The following is a 20062-nucleotide window of genomic DNA, read 5'->3' as shown; positions in this document are numbered from 1 at the left end:
AGGTGACCAGGAAAGGCACAGTAAACAAAAATCAAGTTATGTAGATTTAGGTCAGTGCCTTCTCCATTGATGACAGCTTCTACAGATTCAGAGTCATTCTTCTCTTCCTGGTACAGAGCAGGAGACACCCTTACACGTGGAGATTTTCTCTATAAATATAAATGTCTTTTACAAAAGTGTTCACTTTTACTCAATTTTCACAGCTTTTCTAAGTTTGCTGTTTCTTAAAAATAAGCAGTGTAAAATAATCCTATGCCAAAGAGACATTTTGGGGACAAATTCTGCTCCCCTACACTTTCCCCAGCACCTGATACCATGCTTGGCTCATGTGGGGGGTGGGCTCAAGATACATTTGTTGAATGACTGATTTACAATAACTTTCTATATGTTCGTGTCCCACAGTGCTCCCTTATCCTAAGCAGCCATGCTACTAGCATTTTGCAATTTCACTGGATTCCAAGTTCAAGTTCAAGGGTGTCTCCAAAGGGGAAAAATTGTGTGTAGCAACACCAAGGAAGCTGGTTTATGGTATTCCTTAAGTGCCCTTCCTTCTGGTCCCATTTAAAGCATCATTAGCCCGGCAGTGAAAGCACTCTGTTGTAAGTGACTTTAGAAATCATAATCATTACAATTAGAAACTCCCATTTAAGCCAGACTACCCCTTTGTTATGTTAAACTATGCCCTGTGTGCTTACAGTCGTCTCTCTATGAGGTCTATTTCAGCTTTTAACCTACCTGCAGGCTTTTCATTTACAATCTCTTGTGATCTTCAATTCGGACTTCTCACAAGTGGAACCCTAGAGCTCTTTACCATTTTTGTTTACCAGAATTGTTCCTTTCATTTCTGCATGTGTTTGGTAGGTGAATTTTCTGCAGCATCTTACAAAATAATGCTGTAACACTTTACGGCATTAAGAGATAAAAGTCAAAAGCCCCCAGGCAACCACACACACACACACACACACACACACACAATTAACTGAGCAGTTACAAATATTTAAATTAGAATCAGAAAGCTCAAATGTAAGCAACAATGAAGTCAACTCAAGCACATTAAACAGGGAAAAATCAAGAAGCGTAGAGGTTGAGAATGTTGTAAAACAGGGCCAGGACTGGGGCAGGTGAGGGAGGTGTAGAGCTGGACTCTGTCTTTATTTTAAAATTTGATATGTTGTTCACTGTAAAAATTTTAAATTAATTTTGATTTTTAAAAAGTAGTGCATTAAGCCCTGACCAGTGTGGCTCAGTTGGTTGGGAATCACCCTGCAAAGCAAATGGACATGGGTTTGTTTCCCTGTCAGGGCACGTGTCTGGGTTACAGGTTTGGTCCCCGGTCCGGGTACATAGGAGAGGCAAGCGATCAATGTTTCTGTCCCACATCGATGTTTCTCTCCCTCTTTTTCTCCCTCCCTTCCCCTCTCTCTGAAAATAAATAAATATTTTTAAAAATATTGTATTATAATATTACTGATGCTCCCTCAAAACATTAAACAGAATTGCCATATAAACCAGCAATTTCACTCCTAGGTATATACGCAAAAGAGTTAAAAAGAGGTACTCAAATATTTGTACATGAACGTTTGTAATAGCACTACTCATCACAGCTGAAAGGTGGAAGCAACTCAGACATCCATCAACAGATGAAGAGATGAACGAATTGTGGTAGATACATACAATGGAATTTTATTCAGCCATTAAAAGGAATGGAGCGCTAATACACACTACAACAAGGATGAACATTGAAAACATGAGGCTAAATGAAAGAAATCAGATACAAAAAACCACAAATTGTATGATTCCGCTTATATGAAATATCCAGAATAGGCAAATAATAGAAATAGAAAGGAGATTAGCAAGTTAATATGTGCTGGGAGGAGGTAGGGGTGGGGAGTGACTGCTGGTGGGTTTATTTTGCAGCGTTGGAAATGTTTCAGAAGTAGATGCAGGTCGTGGTTGCACAACATTGTGCAAGTACCTGATGCCACTGAATTATTTGCTTTAAAATGGTTCATTCGATGGTCTGTGAATTTCACCTCAATTACAAAAGATATATGTACTGATGTTGATTCCTGAGGTTTCTTTCCCATGCCCCCTTAAATTTTGTGCCTGAGCACGGGCTTTACTTGCCAGCCCCAGTCTTGGATCTGTTTAAATTTCCTCTTAACTAGAAATGAATAGGGTGAGAAATTTTTAAAAGCTTGGGCCTCAGCCAAATCTGTGGTTGAGTTCCAGGTAACAGGTTGACTCATTTTTGACTCAAAATTAGTTACTGCATGTGCCCTGCCGCCCTTCCCATACAGCACAGTGAAGGCCCTGTTCCTGGATCCCTGCTCACCACCTGACATTATGAGGCACCAGACAAGACAAGAATATGCTTTCTCCCCAGGGAGGTTGTTGGAAAAAGTTTAATAGGCTACAGAAATCTGCGAGACCCAAAGGCTGCCTCTGGAGGAAAAAAGGAAAATACCCCTTTGGTTCTGGTTCATGAAAGTACATATTATTAGATTCCCTTGGAGGCTTTCATCCCATGTTTGGTGGAGAATAGTTTGGTGAGTTCTTCAGAGAGTTGCTTTATCTTGGCTTCACTTACTTCAGAGCCTTAAGGAAAAAAAAAAAAAAAAAAAAAGAAAGAAAAGGAATATATAAGTATTAGCAACATCAGAACCTGAATAATGTAAGTCTTTAAAATACTCCCAGGTTATCTTTGCATCTTTTTTGGTTTGCTCCTAAAGGTCTCCATGTCTGAGGCAAACCTAAATAAATACAGATATGCTTTCCATGGTGAACATGAACATTCAGCCCCTAAGTGAAACACAAAGAGTTCACACTGAAGCAATGAACTCTTTACACATTTTCCCAAAGCTGCTTTCGCTGCTAAGTAGAGCAGCTCATCCACTCGCAAGGTCTCCCTGGCACCCTCGGCCTCCGAGCTGGGGAGTGATCAAGCTAGCCAGGCTGCTATCTTCTCTAAAATAGCTTAACAGAGCCGCAGGGAAAATCAGCTGCACTCAGAAGCCAAGCCAGTCTTTGCTATCTCCCTGCAAAGAAATAACATACTATTTTCTTTTACATACATCCAAGGAAACCTGCTTGCCATGAGTGGCCTAGACCAGGGGCCAGCAACCTGTTTTCATAAACAGAGATTTACTGCGGTCATGCGCTCAGTTAAGTGTTCCCTGTGGCTGCTTTTCCTCTACGACAACAAAGTACAGTGGGTGCAAAACAGACTGCATGGCCTGCAAAGCCTACCATATTTACTACCTGGCCCTTTACAGAGGAAGTATGCTGACCTCTGACCTAAGCTATCAGAACTCTAAGTATGATACATACAGGTATACGTTTACAGGTGTGCTTATGTAGTTATCCCTGGCCTCAAGTGCATTCCAGTCTCCCCATGCTAGCTGCTAGCTTTCTCGGGTGCATTCCAGTAGGTGCAATCAGCTGTCAAGTCTGTCCAGCTACCTCTGCCAGGCAAATAGGATCCTGCAGACAAGTCCTATAGTGCTTGCTCCCTTCAACACCAAGATGGCAGCTCGTCTGCCAAACAAACAAGAACTTCAAGATTCCTTCTTACCTTCTCAGGCAGTGCCTGTCACTCCGAATCATGTATTAGTTTCAGCTTATTTCCAACTCAGCTATCCTTGGCTCTGAAAAGCTGTCATCACTGGCATCGCTGTATCTATCACTAGATCAAAAGAAGAGCTAATTTAGCAAGGTATTAAAAAAAACAACCCAGATGATTATTCTATTTACAATCCAAACACTTACCATAATTAAACCAGACTCCTTCTTTTGTCAGAGGAACTGATAACTTGCTTTCATCTTAAGTAGGAAGTAACTTATTCAGAAGATTTATAAGAGCATTTCAATTTAGACTAAAGGTATAATCTTCTGAAGACCACTAATCATTTCTAAACTTTGACAAAAGCCTTAAAAGCAGATTGCTCTTGACCCTCTTACCTACTGTCTGCTTTCTGCTAGAAGTATTATGCTAATAACTGAAATCAAAATGAAAGCCTGAGCTGATGGACCCATTTATTTCTGTGAATCTACTCTTGTCATTCTAAAGCCCAAATCACAGTCCATCTGAGGTTAAGCATTCCTCAGTCCTATTCCTGCTGATATCAATTTATTCTCAAGTGCAATAACATAGCATAAAATAGTGCCTGGACACTCACAGTTTTTTTCCTTTTTCATCCTTCCGATGACAACTGTTTCCTTTAGCAACACGAAGGGACTACAGGACAGTGAGAATAGCTACACATCCCTTGATTACATTAGTCAAACACTCTCCCTTTTGTTCAGTGTCTGAGGACCACAGCAGCTCCCTAGAGAGCTTCAATGTGGAGGAGCTGGTCATCCACAGTCAGCAAACTCCTTGGGGATACTGAACTTGGTGGTCATTAGAACAAAGACATGCATGTTGGCTCAAGACCCAGGAAACACCCAGTAGTGCACATCAAGAACTTAATGTACTCGGTAACCTCGCCTTGAAATTTTATCTGCTTCAGATCCTATTTTCACTATGATTTACAGGTCAGCAGCATGAAAGTTTCCCAATCCAATAAACATTCGCATAGACCTGCACATTTGAGAAATAATTTGCACGACTATGCTATTTTCAAATTCGAAACTTTATGGGATGCTCCAACTACCTTAAGTCACGTGGAGTATTCAAAACAGGACCAATGATTGACATAGATGTGGCCATGAGATAACCCTGCAACTGTGTTTTTGCTCTGAGCTGTGTGCTCAGTTTAGGGTTCCTCTTTCTCAATTCCAAATAAATCAGCAGGCTGATCAGCTCCACAAGTTTTAGTGACCTCTGGAGGTGATAATGCCAGGAATGAAGTGCTTTATGACTGACCCATCTCTACCCTTGGCTAAGTTTTTGCTGCATTGTAGGAATAGATGTGTGAAATCTATAACAAGTGAAAATCGACACTTTTATTTTAAAGGGAGGAGAGGAAACAATGGGAGAAACTTTATGCTCACAGGTTAGAAAACAAAGATTTAATCTAAACATATTGAGCATGTATCAATAAATATGTAAATAAAATCACAAAAGCCAACCTTATCTCCTCCCTGAATTAAGACAAAATTAGAAAGGGTGGGTGTGGGGGGGGGCATAGAGTATTGAGAGGAGAGAAAAGAAGATTGAGAGCCCTGGCTGGTGTAGCTCAGTGGGTTGAATGCTGGTCTGGGGCCCAAAGAGTTCGATTCCCAGTCAGGGCACATGCCTGGGTGGCAGGCCAGGTCCCCAGTTGGCGGCATGTGAGAGGCAACCACACGTTGATGTTTCTCTCCCTCTCTTTCCCTTCCCCTCTCTCTAAATATAAATAAATGTGTTTTTAAAAAAAGAAAAGAAAAGAAGATTGAGAATTGGCAGAAAAGACAAGGTATGTTAGGTAAACATATAAATCAATATATCCTTAAAAGCAAACAAATAGAAGATCCCCCTTGTTAGTTTTTAGTTCAGGAAATTTAATTCTGCTCTTACAAAAGGGTTTTCAATAAAGAAAACACAGAAATAACTTAAGTTTTTTTTTCCTTATCCATGCACCCCCACTACTACACAAAGGCAGAATCCTTCCTGGTTCTTTGCAATAGCGCCTGCCATAGCATTAGGAAAGAAAGGGGATTTCGAAGTTGTAACTCAACTCCCTATCTGAGGAGAAATGAAGGTCAAGGGTGTGCAAGTGATTCACTGGGTACACAGCTCATTTGAAGTGGGGCCAGAGTCCCCATCATGCTAACTCAGGCCACAAGCTCAAGTTTAAGCTGCCCAGCAATGGGCCAGCATTGCCTCTCGGGCATGTCACCCGACACCACAAGTGAGAAGGCCCAAACTCCATTTCCTCCATCATCAGATTTCATATCTGCTTCCTTCTCCATTTATTTAAAAGGAAAAGAAGAGAAAACCATAGAAAAATACATGTTGTTGCTATTCACAGGGGCTACACAGTCATAATATGGTATCTCTGAAAAAGTCATGGAAATATAAAGACGTCATGAAAACTGCCAAGTGCATGATTTTCAAAACTGTTTCCTGTACAAACAATCTCCTACCTACATTAGCAAGTAAACTTAGGTGTGTCTGTTTCTTACTTAATGGCTCTCATTTCCTTTCTAATGTCTGTCTGCCCCAAAGTCTGCCAGAAGTGTGGCTTGGTTTGGGTTTACTCATGTCCAAGGCAAATGACGGGATTCACTAACTTTCTTTCATATGTGTCAGGGCCTGCGGGTAAAAACAATCAAATAAACCACGGTAGTCAAGAACAGAATTATCCAAAGAGGTATGCTGCTGAACTTGCTGACTTTATGGCAGTGACGTGTCAGCAAAAGCAAAACAAAACAAAAAACAAAACAAAACAAAAAGCCACTGCTAGAAATCAGATGTGAATCATCTCCCACATGCAGAACAGCAGGGCTCCTACATATTCAATAAAATGTGGGTGCCAGTCTAAGACACACGTGACTTAGGGTTCATTTCTGTTTCACACAGAACAGACTTTAAAAAGCCCTACAATATACTTTTCTGGGTATATTGTCACTGAATTCAAAATACCTCAGCTCTATCTTAAGACTAACCTGTCTTTTAATATAATTTCTGTACACACACACGCTCCCAGACACATACACTAACTCTCAGTGGGGAGAGCTATTAGATATTCGAGTCTTGCATGTTAAATTTTATGAAATGCCACAGAATATAGACCCATGCACGCATGTCTTGTGACATTTCGGAAGGGAAAATCTGCACTGTCCAGTATGGTTGCCCAAGCCACAGTAGCGATCTAAATTTCAATCAATTAAAATTAAGTAAAATTTAAAATTCCATTTCTCACTTGAACACACTGAGCCACACTTGAAGTGCTCATTAGCCATGTGTGCGTGGTGACTGCCATTTTGAATGGTTCCGATTATAGAAAACTTCTGTCATTGCAGAAAGTTCTATTAGATAGTGCTGATTTAAAAACAAATAAATAATGGTTTTGAAAAAACAAACCATAATCACCATTCAGTGGTCCTCCTTGTCACTCCCTCAAAAGGTGTTTTTAAAGGTCCAGCTATCTACAGTTAAGTAAGATCACGGCAAATCACTCGCACACATGCATGGGTCTCCCAAATAATGGAAGCATTCTTTTTAAAAAGTTTTTCAGCCCTGGCTGATGTGGCTCATTGGACTGAGCACTGGCCTGTGAACCAAAAGGTTGCCGGTTTGATTCCCAGTGAGGGCACATGCCCGGGTTGCGGGCCAGGTCCCCAGTTAGGGGTATAGAGGCAACTGACCAATGTATCCCTCTCACATTGATGTTTTTCTCCCTGTCTTTCTCCCTCCCTACCCCTCTCTCTAAAAATAAATAAATAACATCTTTAAAAAGGGTTTTCCACTGTAGTGTTTCTTACAAGACAAAATAAAAATCGCCAACATTGAGGCATGGGAATCGCTCTCCTTACAACCCTGGCTTGACTTACAAGACTCGACAGCAATGTTGTAGGCATGGTACTTTGACAAACAAAAGGCTCGTCAGAGTCAAGTCTGTTTGCCAAAGACTCCTGGTTCCTAATAAATCCCCAACACAAGAAAACATATATTCCAAGGCACAAGGGCAAGACTACAGCAATGACTCATATAGCCCACTTTTATGCTACCCTGGGGGCAGCCATTAAGCCATTTCTTCTCCATTGACAGGAAGAGATGGTTGGAATTAAAAAATTTTAATGGCATACTTAGGATTCCCAGCATGCACGAGTTCCTACAATACTTTACATCAAAATCCATTTCATGTGCAACAAAGCGGATTTTAAAATAGGTTGCCATGCGCACAGTTTTCCCCAAAGCGTTGCTACTGCTGTACTTACTTCCTCCTCAAAGAGCCCCTGGAAGCCATAAAATATAAGAGCAACAGAATAAAAACTTAGTATGCTTTGAATGACTTTTGCATTGAATAGTAAATGGCAGAACACAAGCCCGGCAGGGCACAAAGAACGCAGTAGTGTGTATCACTATTAACTCTGTCCCCGGCTGCCACCACATCATCAGCCTCCAGTGACCCACGTCAGTAAAGAGCACCTTTGAACCAACACTTAATCCTTGAGGGAAGGTGCACTCAAATGTGCTTTATTAGCAGAAAAAGTCTCAAGCTATGGAACTGGAGTTGAACCATGACAGTGGGGCTGGGGGTGTGTGCTGTTTTAAACGATATTTAAAAGCACTGTTAAAAAAAAAAGCAAAAAAGCAAAAAAGAAACATTTCCCAGTTCACTTTTGCTTGAAATGTAACATAAGGGGAAAAGAGTGTTTTCACATCAGTTTCAAGTTTACAAAGCACCATCTCAACTGTTTCTCACCACAGCCTTAAAGGATGAAGAGCCTGGGGCTTAGGAGGGGACGAGAAAAATTACCCAGTAAGCGGCAAACCCAGAAATTACATCCATAGCGCCCACTCTACTCATCCACACTGTCCCCACGGAAACGAAATATTTGCACCATATATTGCAAGAATAGCCCTTGGCAACATCTGTCATGCAGCCCAAAGCTTAAAAAACAAAAAAGGGCCCTGGCTGGTGTGGTTCAGTGGGGTGAGCACCGGCCTGCAAACGAAGGGGTCGCTGGTTCGATTCCCAGTCGGGGCACATGCCTGGGTTGTGGGCCGGGTCCCCAGTTGTGGGGCATGCAAGAGACAACCAATCAATATATCTCTCGCACATTACTGTTTCTCTCCTTCTCTTTCTCCCTCCCTTCCCCCTCTCTAATTAAAAAAAAAAAAAAAGTTAAAAAAAGAAAAGACAGGGTGATTCCAAGTTTAAAAAAGTGCTGGAAAATGCACATCACGTTCACGCAGGGAGAGAAGAGGATCTTACTCTCCTAATGAAAGACAAACGGCCACCCAAGGCTTAGAGGGAGCAATGCCACTCTATAATCAATGGAGGGACCCCTGCCACCTCCCCGGCCCACCGTCAGTGATGATTTGGGTGAAATCAAGGAATAACAGACCGTGGATTGGTACTCCCCTCTCTCGCTAAGCACTTCAGGAATGTATATAGCAAGAGCCAAGAGAGCAGTGTGAGTGGAGACAAAGGCATTAAAACCCTCTGGGGAGATAGGGGGACTTCAAGCTCTTCCATGTGGATTTGTGTGCATTTTATGCGGTAGCCAAGGGAAGCCACCGAGAGTCTTAAGTTCTAAGATAATGTAGGAAAATCATTCTGCTGGCAGAAGATGGAGTGAGAGGAGGAAAGCTGGAGGCATAGACACTAGGTAAGCTTTGAAATAGGAAAAAGATGAAGGAGACCAGGACCAAGGTCAAATTAATAAGAGCATAATAATAACAACGATACTTCCCATTTAATTTTCTACCATAGACCAGTCACTGTGATAAGTACTTTATATTTAATACAAAATTTAATCTTCATTACTCTCATGTGAAGTAGGTACTATTACCATCTCCCCCTCCCCCACCCCCACTTTTAAAAAAGATTTTATTTATTTACTTTTTCAGAGAGAGGGGAAGGAAGGAAGAGAGGGAGAGATACATCAATTGGTTGCCTCTCACGTATCCTCAACTGGGGAACCTGGCCCACAACCCAGGCATGTGCCCTGACTGGGAATTGAACCTGTGACCTTTTGGTTTGTCAGTCCCCAAATATAGAGGACCATTATATTCCCTTCAGGACCGGGAATGTGTTCTTATTTGGCTAGCATTTGATTCTCTCGTGCCCAGCACAGTGGCTGGGATAAAGTAAATGTTACTACATGTGGTGCATTGTGGGAATGTTGAAGTACGCAGCCATTAAACATTATGAGCATCATGCCACTTTAAAAAAATGCACACAAGGTGTTAAGCTCAAAAGACAGGCTTTTGCAATTAATAAAGAATCTGTGGTGATGCTTTGAGACTTGTATATGAATATCCTGTTTTCCCACAACCTCTTGTCCAATGGTTTTGGCATCCATTGATGAGATTTATTTGGCTCAGTTATTACCTCAGGGGTTGCTTCTACATTTTTAATTGGCCTTTAAAAAATTTTTCCGAGCTGCAGTATGGAATTTTTAAAAATGTAATGTGCTATAATTCAATACTGCCATTATTATTTTTGATGTTCAAATTGTCCAAAATGAGGCCAGCAGGAGCCCTATCAAAGTGGCTTCTGTGACCGTATAGAAAACTTCCTCGTTGGTTGTTTTGGTTTTGGTTTTTAGCTCTGCCTTCCTTTAAGTCTAGCAACACATTCCAGCCCCATCTTGTATTTTCCTTGCCCAAGTCCTGGCTTCAATCATTTCTTCCAGGAGCCCTAGTTCATTTCGGTGGTGGATGGTATTTTAGAAACCAAAAATGGAAGAAAATATTCCTTTACAAAAAAGCTATCCAGTCACTACCTTACCCAGGCAATTAACTTAGTGTCATCCACAGTGGGACAAAAAAGGGGACTGTTATGAGCCTTATGTGTCTCCTAATCTGTACACAACAGCCCCAATGAATTATTCTTCCACAAATGTCCAACCTAATTCTAATCATGAGAAAACACTCAGATGAATCTAGATTCTGGTTATTTCTACAAGACAACTGGCCTGGACTCGTTATGTAAGTCAATGTTATTACAATGGAATATACTCAGCAATAAAAAGAATGAGATCTTGCCATTTGTGAAAATATGGATGGACCTTGTGCTAACTGAAATAAGTCAGAGAAAGACAAATACCCTAAGATTTCATTTATACATGGACTCTAAAAACAAACAAACAAACAAAAGACAAGTGAATAAACAAAACAGAAACAGACCCATCGATACAGAGAACAAGCTGATGGTGGCTGGGTGGATGGGTGAAATTAACTAAAAAAAGAAAGCATAGGAAAACAGTCAATGTTCTTAAAAACTAAAGCAAAACCAAACAGGGTGCTTTATTCAGATCAAAAGAAACGAAGGAAAGATAATGTTCAGAACAAGTCACATCAAGATATACCTCTGTGGTATGTGGATTATTCTACGCTGAAGGCAACAGAGACCCTTCAGGCTCGTGAGAAACTTTTACCTCTTTCTTAAGTAATTTAAATTAGGGGGGTGGACTAGATGAAAGAATGTGAAAGGATTAGCCCAAAAACATATATGTAAGACCCGTGAACACAGACATCAGTGTGGTGATGGCCAGAGGGAAGGGGGATTTGGGGCTGGGAGGAGGCGGCAAAGGGGGAGGGGTGGAATGGGGACATCTGCAATAGTATCAACAATAAAAATAAATAAATATATTTTAAAAGATTTTATATCAACCCATAATATTATTATATCTTTAGAAAAGGTGGAGCAGAAAATATAAAGAAAATTTTGTTTAGGAAATATTAATAAAAAAATTTAAAAAGAACTTAAATTAGGGTCCTGGCTCATAATAATAGTTATCATCAGAAATAACTTTTTAAGACCTATCTATATGGCTGGGTAAACTTCTAATCACTGAAGGTTCTTCTTATCATCCTTCAATAACCTTCCTTTTCTATGAAGCCCCAGGTACCTTACTTCATCCCTAATGCAAAATGTCGTATATACACATTTTTCCTTTCTGTATCTGAACCTCTCATGTATGTGGAGTCTCTGACTCTCTCAAGTATGTGGAGCTCCCATAAGTATACACGAGGCCTGTCCAGAAAGTATCCAGCCATGCACTATGGAAAAAGAGATATTTATTGAAGCAGATACAAGATACAAGAAACATTGTACACAGGACAATGACATCTCAGTCCCCTTCACCGTAGGCACCTTGGGACCTCACATGGTTCTCCCAGCCCCCATCAGCTGCCCTGTCATATTTTCCTGAATCTCATTGATGGTCTGAAATCTCTTCCCTTTCAAAGGTGATTTTAGTTTTAGGAAAAGCCAGAAGTCGCAGGGCACCAAATCTAGGCTGTAGCAGGGCTGAGTCACCTGGGTGATTTGGTGTTTCACCAAAAAACTCTGCACCAGACATGACGCATGAGCGGGCGCATGTCCTGATGAAGCTGCCAATCACCCATTGCCCATAGCCGCGGCCTTCTGAATCATCCCAATAGTTTCCGTGGAGGACTGTTCAAGCTTGATGCAAAATTTGATGCAGATCTGTTGCTCTACTCAGTCATTTTGAATGTGACAGCCACACAGCACACATGCTCACTCAACAGTGTCTGCTGCTCCCACTGACTAGTACAGTAAAGTCGTCATTGTTCACGCATGCGCATTCCAGTCCACTCTCCTTGGCTGCCAGGTTATATCCATGTTGCACAAACCGTTCTCGTTATTTTAACAATGGCTGGACTTTTCCCGGACAGACCCCATATGTAATTGAATTTGGTTATTTTCCCTTGTTGATCTGCCTCATGTTGACTTACTTATTACACCAGTCAAAAGAACATTGAAAGGTAGAGAAAAGTTTCTTCCTCCACACAATAACCAAATGAACCTTGAGTGAATCACTGATTATAGTTTTAATTTTTTTAAAAGCTAAAAAAGACATATGGGGTAAATGGATAAATTTAAATATGGACTAGATATTAAATAATGCCATTGAATGAATGTTAATTTTCTTAGGTGTGATAATGATATTGTAATTATGTGAGAAAATGTCTTTAATTTTAGAAAATGTGTGATAAGTATTTATGGGTGAAGTGCTGTGATGTTCTTGCAACTTAATATAAGCGATTCAGAAATAAGTTTATACACACACAGAGAGAGAAGCAAATGGTAAGGTGGTAACAACTGATGAATCTAAGTGAAAGGTGTACAACTGTTCACTTTACTATTCTTTCATCTGTTCTTTAAGTTTGAAGGTTTTCAAAATAAAAGAGTTGAAGAAAAAATATACACACGTATACTCATTATTATGATTGCAACTGTTAGAAGACGAATATATACATATAGAATAAAGACTGGAAAGAAATACTCAAAAATGAGTTACTGTGTTAAGCTGGTGGGTTTATGGGTCCTCTATTTTAAGATATTTATTTATTTTATTAGAGAGAGGGTAAGGGAGAGAGAAAGAAAAGGAGAGAAATATTGATCAGTTGCCTCTCATATGTGCCTAGACCAGGAATCTAATCAACACCCAACCAAGCCACACCAGTCAGGACAATGGGTCCTCTTTTTCAGTTTCCAAACTTTCTATAATGTTATATCTATAATTCAACAGAAAACAAAATCTCCCCAGGCTGGAAGCCAGCATGCCACTTAAAAGTTAAACCTAAATAGTCACCAAAGAGACACCAGAGACGACGGTGAGTGAAATGGGTGCCTTCCCTCCCTCACTGCTGCCAGGATTCAAAGTTAAAAGTCAGAAGAGAAGGGTAAGCGTTAAGGAGAGAATGACGTTAGACCTGCCAGGAGCATACAAGAGATCAGGAAATGGGACTGGCTCTGGGTATGTACTTCCTTTAAGGACCCTCTGGTTATAGAGTCATTTCGACTTCCGAGTTTGGTCTGCAATGGTCAAGCAAATACAGCGAATCAGCAAGTAACTTCTCTCCTGTTGTTTTTGTAACAGCCTGCCTCCTGATTCATCACACACAAAAAAAAATGATTCCTCTGCACGAAGGAGAGTATACAGTGGGTGGAGACATGGAATCCAAGATCCTAAAATAGAGGGTGAAATGCTACTCAGATTTCTTGTGATTTCGATTTTATACTTAAAAACACATTTCCCCAAAGAGCTACATTTCTGTAAACTACTGACTGAGCCCCATTTTAAGTTCTTGCTATCTGATACAGAACGCGTACCACCTAAGCAAGAGTTTTACTCTGACCTGACAAAGGGGCGTGATAAATGCCAGCATTACAAAAACTGGAAGTTGTTTCTAAACTCGGTGTGTAGTGATTGTGCCTGAGAGCCTTGCAGGGCAGTCCCAGAGATGCATGTGCTGAAAAACAACCTATGAACTTTACCCTCGGACCCCTCTTCTATTTCGAGTCGCTTAAAATGGAATTCTGGACAGAGATTATGTGCTCGTTTCTAGATACTAAAGAACTCAACAATTACAAGCACCTTTTATTACAGGGTGGAGCAAAAGCAGGTTTACAGTTGTTCATATAGAAAATAATACAATAATTAATAAACAATAATACCAAAGTGAACTCTCTGTTTTGCATACTCAACTGTAAAACTATCTCTGCCACACCATGTGTATTTAGTATGTCTCCTAAAAATTTTTTCTTACAGTTATATGAAATAGTCTCATTCCATTACATCACATGCTAGCAAGACCATGCAAATTTGTGGTTACATTTTATACATGGGACAAATTATGTTTAGACACCAGAGGAGAGACATCAACAATGATTTCTTTAATGGACCATAATTTCCCATTGGGTTTATTTAGTCTAAAAATAGTTTATTAGCTTTGTGCAAAAGAGTTATCTATCTCTAGAAGGGTCTGCTTGCAGGGGAACTTGGGAACTTGGCTTTCAGGAGGATGTTTTCTCCATTACAAACTGATAAGGTCATTTCACTGGGCCTACACTGTCTACATAAACAATGCGATTTAAACATTTGCTTTCTTTTGGGGGAGGCTGGAATTTGAGTGGTTGCTAGGAAGAGAAAGCCTACGTGACCAGCCCCCGACAAAAACTCTGAATTCTGAGTCTCAAATGGGCTTCCCTGGGCATACACATCACACACATGTTGCTGCATTTTCCCTGCTAAGGGGAGGGAGAGCTCTGTGTGGCCTCTCACAGGAGAGAGAGAGAGAGCATAGGAAACCTGCAAACAGATTACTCCAGACTCCACTTATACCTTTTTACTTTCCTGACCCAGCTCTGTATGCTTATTCCATCACTGTAATAAATTTGAGCCATGAGTACAACTATAATCTGATTCCTTCCAGTGAACCATCGAATGAATGTATGGGCAGTCTTGGGCGACCTCCAAAACCCAGACTCCTGGTTTGATTTTGCATGTAACTTTTGATTTTCTTACAAGCTTAAAAAACTACTATCCTGAAACCATTATGAAGCTTGAACAGACCGCTAAAGTCTAAAACTAGGTGGAATAGTTTTCATAATTGCTGTCATCTTACCCGTAGTGGAGCAGCTGAAAATTCAGCTCACTAACTCTATATACCAAAATGATATCCTCCCTGCAGCATCCCAGGCACTAAAACATAAATGTTCTCCACAAGGAAGAATGCAGCGGTTATAGCTCAGGTGGACTTGCTCAAAGCCAAGGATTTGTACATTCTGGGCTTTAAAGGTGTTGGCTGCACAGGTGCCATACCGTTCACTATCATCAGCAATTTCTGGGAAAGGAAGTCGTTATTCTCAAATTCATATTCCTTGTCACATTTGTTTAGGGTTGATAACAGACAGTAATCTTGTTTGACAGAAATATAGTCCCAACTCAGTTTACATTAGAGCCTGGCGATCAAAGCCATCATTTCTTTTCAATTCTCGCTGATGCCATGAAGCTGGGCAGAGAGGAGCTGATTTACAAGGGTCTGGCATCCTGGTGTCCATCACTGGGTTAATTCATGGTCACCATTCTTCGTTGAAAAAAACCCTGCAAGGTGTCAAGATTAGACTAGACTGTACCCATCCCACCTGCTATCTACATTTATTATTGCAATGGGTAATAAAATAAAGTAAAATAAAAAACCCTGTGTGCTAGGGAGTCAGGGAGACAAAGATAAATAAGATGCTGGGCTGGCTGCTGTTAAGGAGTATACCAGCGTGTGGCTAATACATAGCAACTCTCTGACAACCAGCTGTAATTCCAATATCAGCATCAAAGTTTGGTTAAAAGGTTTTCCCTTCTCTCTGAGACACGCTGTGTTTTGCCCAGGAGTCACTAGCAAGCAGTTACTTTTCTCAAAAACTACCAGTGAACTTCACCCAGAGACCACACCAGTCCCATGAAGGATCAGCACGCCGTCCAGCACACAGGTGGCAGGACACACACCCAGATACCATTCGGACAGTAGTTGAGGCTTGCAAACAATCCAACAGTTAAGCATGGATTATTAAGTGTGAGTTACTTCTCCTAGCCATTTAACTTGCTCCACTGGTTACCCTCTTTCCACATGTGATCACTGAAATAGTGGGGACACTGAAGTGGCTGAGGAGGGTCACAGCACACATTCAACACGGGAGCACACTGGAATCTCCGCGGCATAAGCCATGCAGCCTCAGAACACAGGAAGCAGCCTGCTCCTCACAGCAGGCCAGACTCCGGCTCCATAGGGCACAGCACGAAAATGAGTGCACTGGTTCAAGACTGCAAGGAGGGATCATTAATTCAGGAAGACGCCTCACACACAAAATACATAAAGCTGTTCTCATATGAACACATAGGTAAAGGAAATACTAGGGAACTGTTAACTTCTCTTAGCAGGTAATGTCGCAAATAAGCAGGCCTGAGTAACACAAGCACACACATACACATCAAACATGGATCCCAGCAGTCCTCAGTTGCAATATTGCATGGATTGTTTGCTAAGCAGTAAGGTCATCAATGGTAAAGTTCTGAATAACAGATAACCATCTATAATGATGCTGACCCTAGATATGGTGCTCACTTAGATACAGTCTATAATTCTGGCTAATTTCTTCCACCTTTAAAGTGATTGCATGTAATGTTCTTGGATGAGCAAAAGTAAAATATCAGTTCTCCCCAAACTAATATTTAAATGCAAAGAAATTTTAATAAAAATCCATAAGGGATTTTTAAATTTAAACCTGATTTATAAAATCATGGTACAATTCATATGGAAGAGCAGCAAAATACCTTCTTAAAAATGTGCAATAATAATAGGAGTATGGTATATAAGGGCTTGATTTACAATAATGCTATGATAATGAAAAGGGTTGTAAGGCTTCAGAAATAACAGGTGAAGTCATTAATGGAATAAAACACAAAAATCCCTAAAACACATCTAAATTACTCAACTTACTAACAATTGGGGTGGGGTTTGGGGAGAGGAAGGGAGGAGCCAGATCCCCACCTCACACACTATACCAAAACTAAAGTTCATATAGAGTACAGATTTAAACTAGTCTTTAAAATTGGAAAAATAAAAGTGCCAGTGGAAAAAAAGTGGGTTATTATTCATATAATCTTTGATAAGGAAAGACTTTATACATGACACTAAAGGTAGAATTCATAAAAGTAAAAGATTTGACTACATAAATAAAAATATAAACATAAATAAGAAATACATGAAGTCTTTATTTAAAACTCTTTAAAGAAAATAAAAACCACCAGGGACAACTTAGAAGAAAACAAAATCACTTTGAAATAAATATTTGCAACCTAACAAAGCATTAAATATTTATATTTAAAGAGCTTACTAATCATTAAGAAAAATAATATAATAGCAACAGGAAAGGTAGGGCAAAGTATATAAACAGGCAATTCATAAAACAAAGAGCTAATAAAATATTCATATATATTTATTAATCAAGAGTCCACAAAGGAATATCCTATTTTTCACTTGTCAAAATGACAAAAAGAAGTCTAAAATAATGCCCACCATTAGCATGATTTGGAAAATTGACAGGTTACTGTTGTAAATATGATTAAATCATTTTCAATTAAGAGAAAAAGTCACAATTGTTAAGAAGGAAAAAATTATTCTTCACTTAAAAAAGAAATCCTACAAAAAAAAAAAAGAAATCCTACAATGATATTAATTTTTTAAAGATTTTATTTATTTATTTTTAGAGAGAGGGGAAGGGAGAGAGAAAAAGGAGAGAAACATCAATGTGTGGTTGCCTCTTGTGCGTCCCCAACTGGGGACCTGGCCCGCAACCCAGGCATGTGCCCTGACTGGGAATCGAACCAGCGACCCTTTGGTTTGCAGGCTGGCGCTCAATCCGCTGAGCCGCACCAGCCAGGGCAATGATATTAAATTTTATGAGAAACCTAAGGTGTTGATAACTGCATCTTGGGTCACTGTTAAGAGCAGCAATCTGGTTACCTGGAGGACAGTTTGCATCCCTGTTGCAGGTACGCATTCAGGTTCCCAGTTGCTGCCAGTAGGAGTCCCAGGTATGGAGGGGAAGGCTTCATCGGCCTGGAAGAGAACTCGGGATGGAATTGAACACCAACAAAATAGGGGTGATCTGAAATGAGAACAACAATAATATAATTGAAGCAAACACAAGCAATACTTTCAAGGTCTTATCTTTGAATCAGAAACCCATTCAATGATGAGATGATTATTTAACTGGTTATCATCATAGCTAGTTGCTTTCATAGTCCATCTTCACGGTAGAATTTCAAATTGCAAAACACATCTCACTTAATAAGAAATTCAACATCTTCCTTGCGGAATGTGGTATTAGAATGAGCAACATTAAGCAAAGCATTTTGAATGGGAAGGAGAATTCTGCTTTCCCAAAATCTGCCTGCTCTTTGAAGGCCCTTCATAGACTTCCACTGGGCTCATTTCCAGGGTATCCCTCACACTTCAGGCTAACATAGGTCATTCTTTCTCTTAGGTGGCTTCAGATCATTTTCTGCAAGGTCTCCTTTCCCAAGGTAAGGTTCCCTTGGGAATGCAGCACGTACAACTGCTTTTCTAGTCACAGCTTTAAGTTGGGGATGAATCATAGGTAGCACCATGAAACTGAACTCATAGTTCAGCCTCTGCCAGTGACTTATCCCTTGTGATGAATGGTCTGTGAGTGATCAAAGAGTGGCCTTTCAACATGTTCATGGTGGTTAGGGCTCAAGGTGGCAAGAGGCCAAGATTTTTAAAACTTTTCCTTCCTTGTACTTTTTTCTGTATCGTGTGAAGCTTTACAATGAGCATATATTAGTTGGGGGTGGGGATTAAGCTATTTTCATATTGAGAGTTGTAAGAATCCCCTATATGAGCAATTCAAGTTCTCCTAGATGTAGTAAGAACAGAAAAGTAGCTTTTCCCTGTCACTTTTAACAGGAATTCACTGCTTTATAATAATTAGAATAAAAATGGCAACATTTCCAAATCTGGGTAGAAATTTTACAGGATTAAGAATTCATTTTCCCAGTTGGAACTCTCAAGACTATGTTTTTCCTACATTAAAAAGAAACTCCTAATCAGAAATTGGGTAACTCTTTAATCCCGTAATTACTATAGCACAGAACATGTTAAGTGTGCTGTACTTCCTACTTTAAAAATCATTTAAGTTACTATATACATATATATATATTAAACTGAAGGTGATAAAACAAGTTTTATAGTGGGAAGTAAATACAACTTTAAAGCTTTCAGAGAGATGCTTTATCAAATGATCGAAAAATCTAATATGGAATTCAAAAATCACAAATCCCCATCACTTACCACCAGAGAGTCAAAGCTGCGTGTACAGTAGTGAGTACATGATGATTAGCTGGGCATGTCCACTCTTCTAAGGTTATTTAAAGCTTTACTTTACAAAATGGTAGCCCATAGCCACATGTGTCTATTTAAATTCATTCAAATGAACTGAGTATGTTTCAATACTCAATAGCTGTTATACATATGGTTAGTGGCTACCATATTGAACAGGGCAGAACACTCCATCATTGTGGCAAGTTCTACTGGACAGCTCTGAGTCCAGAAAAATCTAGTATAGGAATCCTCTACCTCACATCTAGGGAGAAACCCCCTTGAATTAGAGGGACACTCAGGAATGAAAGCTCGGTGAGGGGAATGCCACCTTCTCTCAGGAATGTGTAGCCTCAAGAAAAGTAAAAGAGAAATCATCCACACTTAGAAAAGGAACAAAGCATGTCCTTTAAATTTAAGATGTGTTGAATCTTACAGCACACCAGCTAGTGAAGTCTTTGAAAGAAGCAGACCATTGTTGTATTTTTGTACCACTACAGACAGAAGTTGAGCAATGGATAGTGTTATAGTCAGGGACAGAATATTTAAATGAATGGATCATTGCTCTGAATCACTTTATCAGAAAACAAAGCCCTGGCTGCTGTGGCTCAGTGGATTGAGCGTCGGCCTGCGAGCCAAGTGTCGCTGGTTCGATTCCCAGTCAGGGCACATGACTAGGTTGCACGTCAGGTCCCCAGTTGGGGACACGAGTGAGAGGCAACCACACAGTGATGTTTCTCTCCCTCTCTTTCT

The 20062-nt window shown here is 40.2% G+C and overlaps 1 protein-coding gene across 2 annotated transcripts in view; it reads right to left on the bottom strand.

Annotated features, from left to right (window-relative positions):
• Window positions 1-2372: 2372 nt before the first annotated feature.
• Window positions 2373-20062, bottom strand: part of CTPS2 (CTP synthase 2) — a 103840-nt gene continuing 86150 nt past the window's right edge. For both annotated transcript variants that reach the window (XM_090263911.1, XM_090263912.1), the window contains exons 17-19: window positions 17933-18077; window positions 3575-3685; window positions 2373-2598 (exon numbers count right to left, since the gene is read on the bottom strand). In XM_090263911.1, coding sequence (XP_090120037.1) covers window positions 3616-3685; window positions 17933-18077 — 215 coding nt within the window. In that variant the 3' untranslated portion in view covers window positions 2373-2598; window positions 3575-3615. The remainder of the gene's footprint in view (window positions 2599-3574; window positions 3686-17932; window positions 18078-20062) is intronic.

The sequence above is a fragment of the Furipterus horrens genome, unplaced genomic scaffold (genome assembly GCF_987537825.1).
Source record: "Furipterus horrens unplaced genomic scaffold, mFurHor1.1.pri manual_scaffold_17, whole genome shotgun sequence".
NCBI classification, from domain to species: Eukaryota; Metazoa; Chordata; class Mammalia; order Chiroptera; family Furipteridae; genus Furipterus; species Furipterus horrens.
This window is presented reverse-complemented; position numbering and strand designations above follow the sequence as displayed.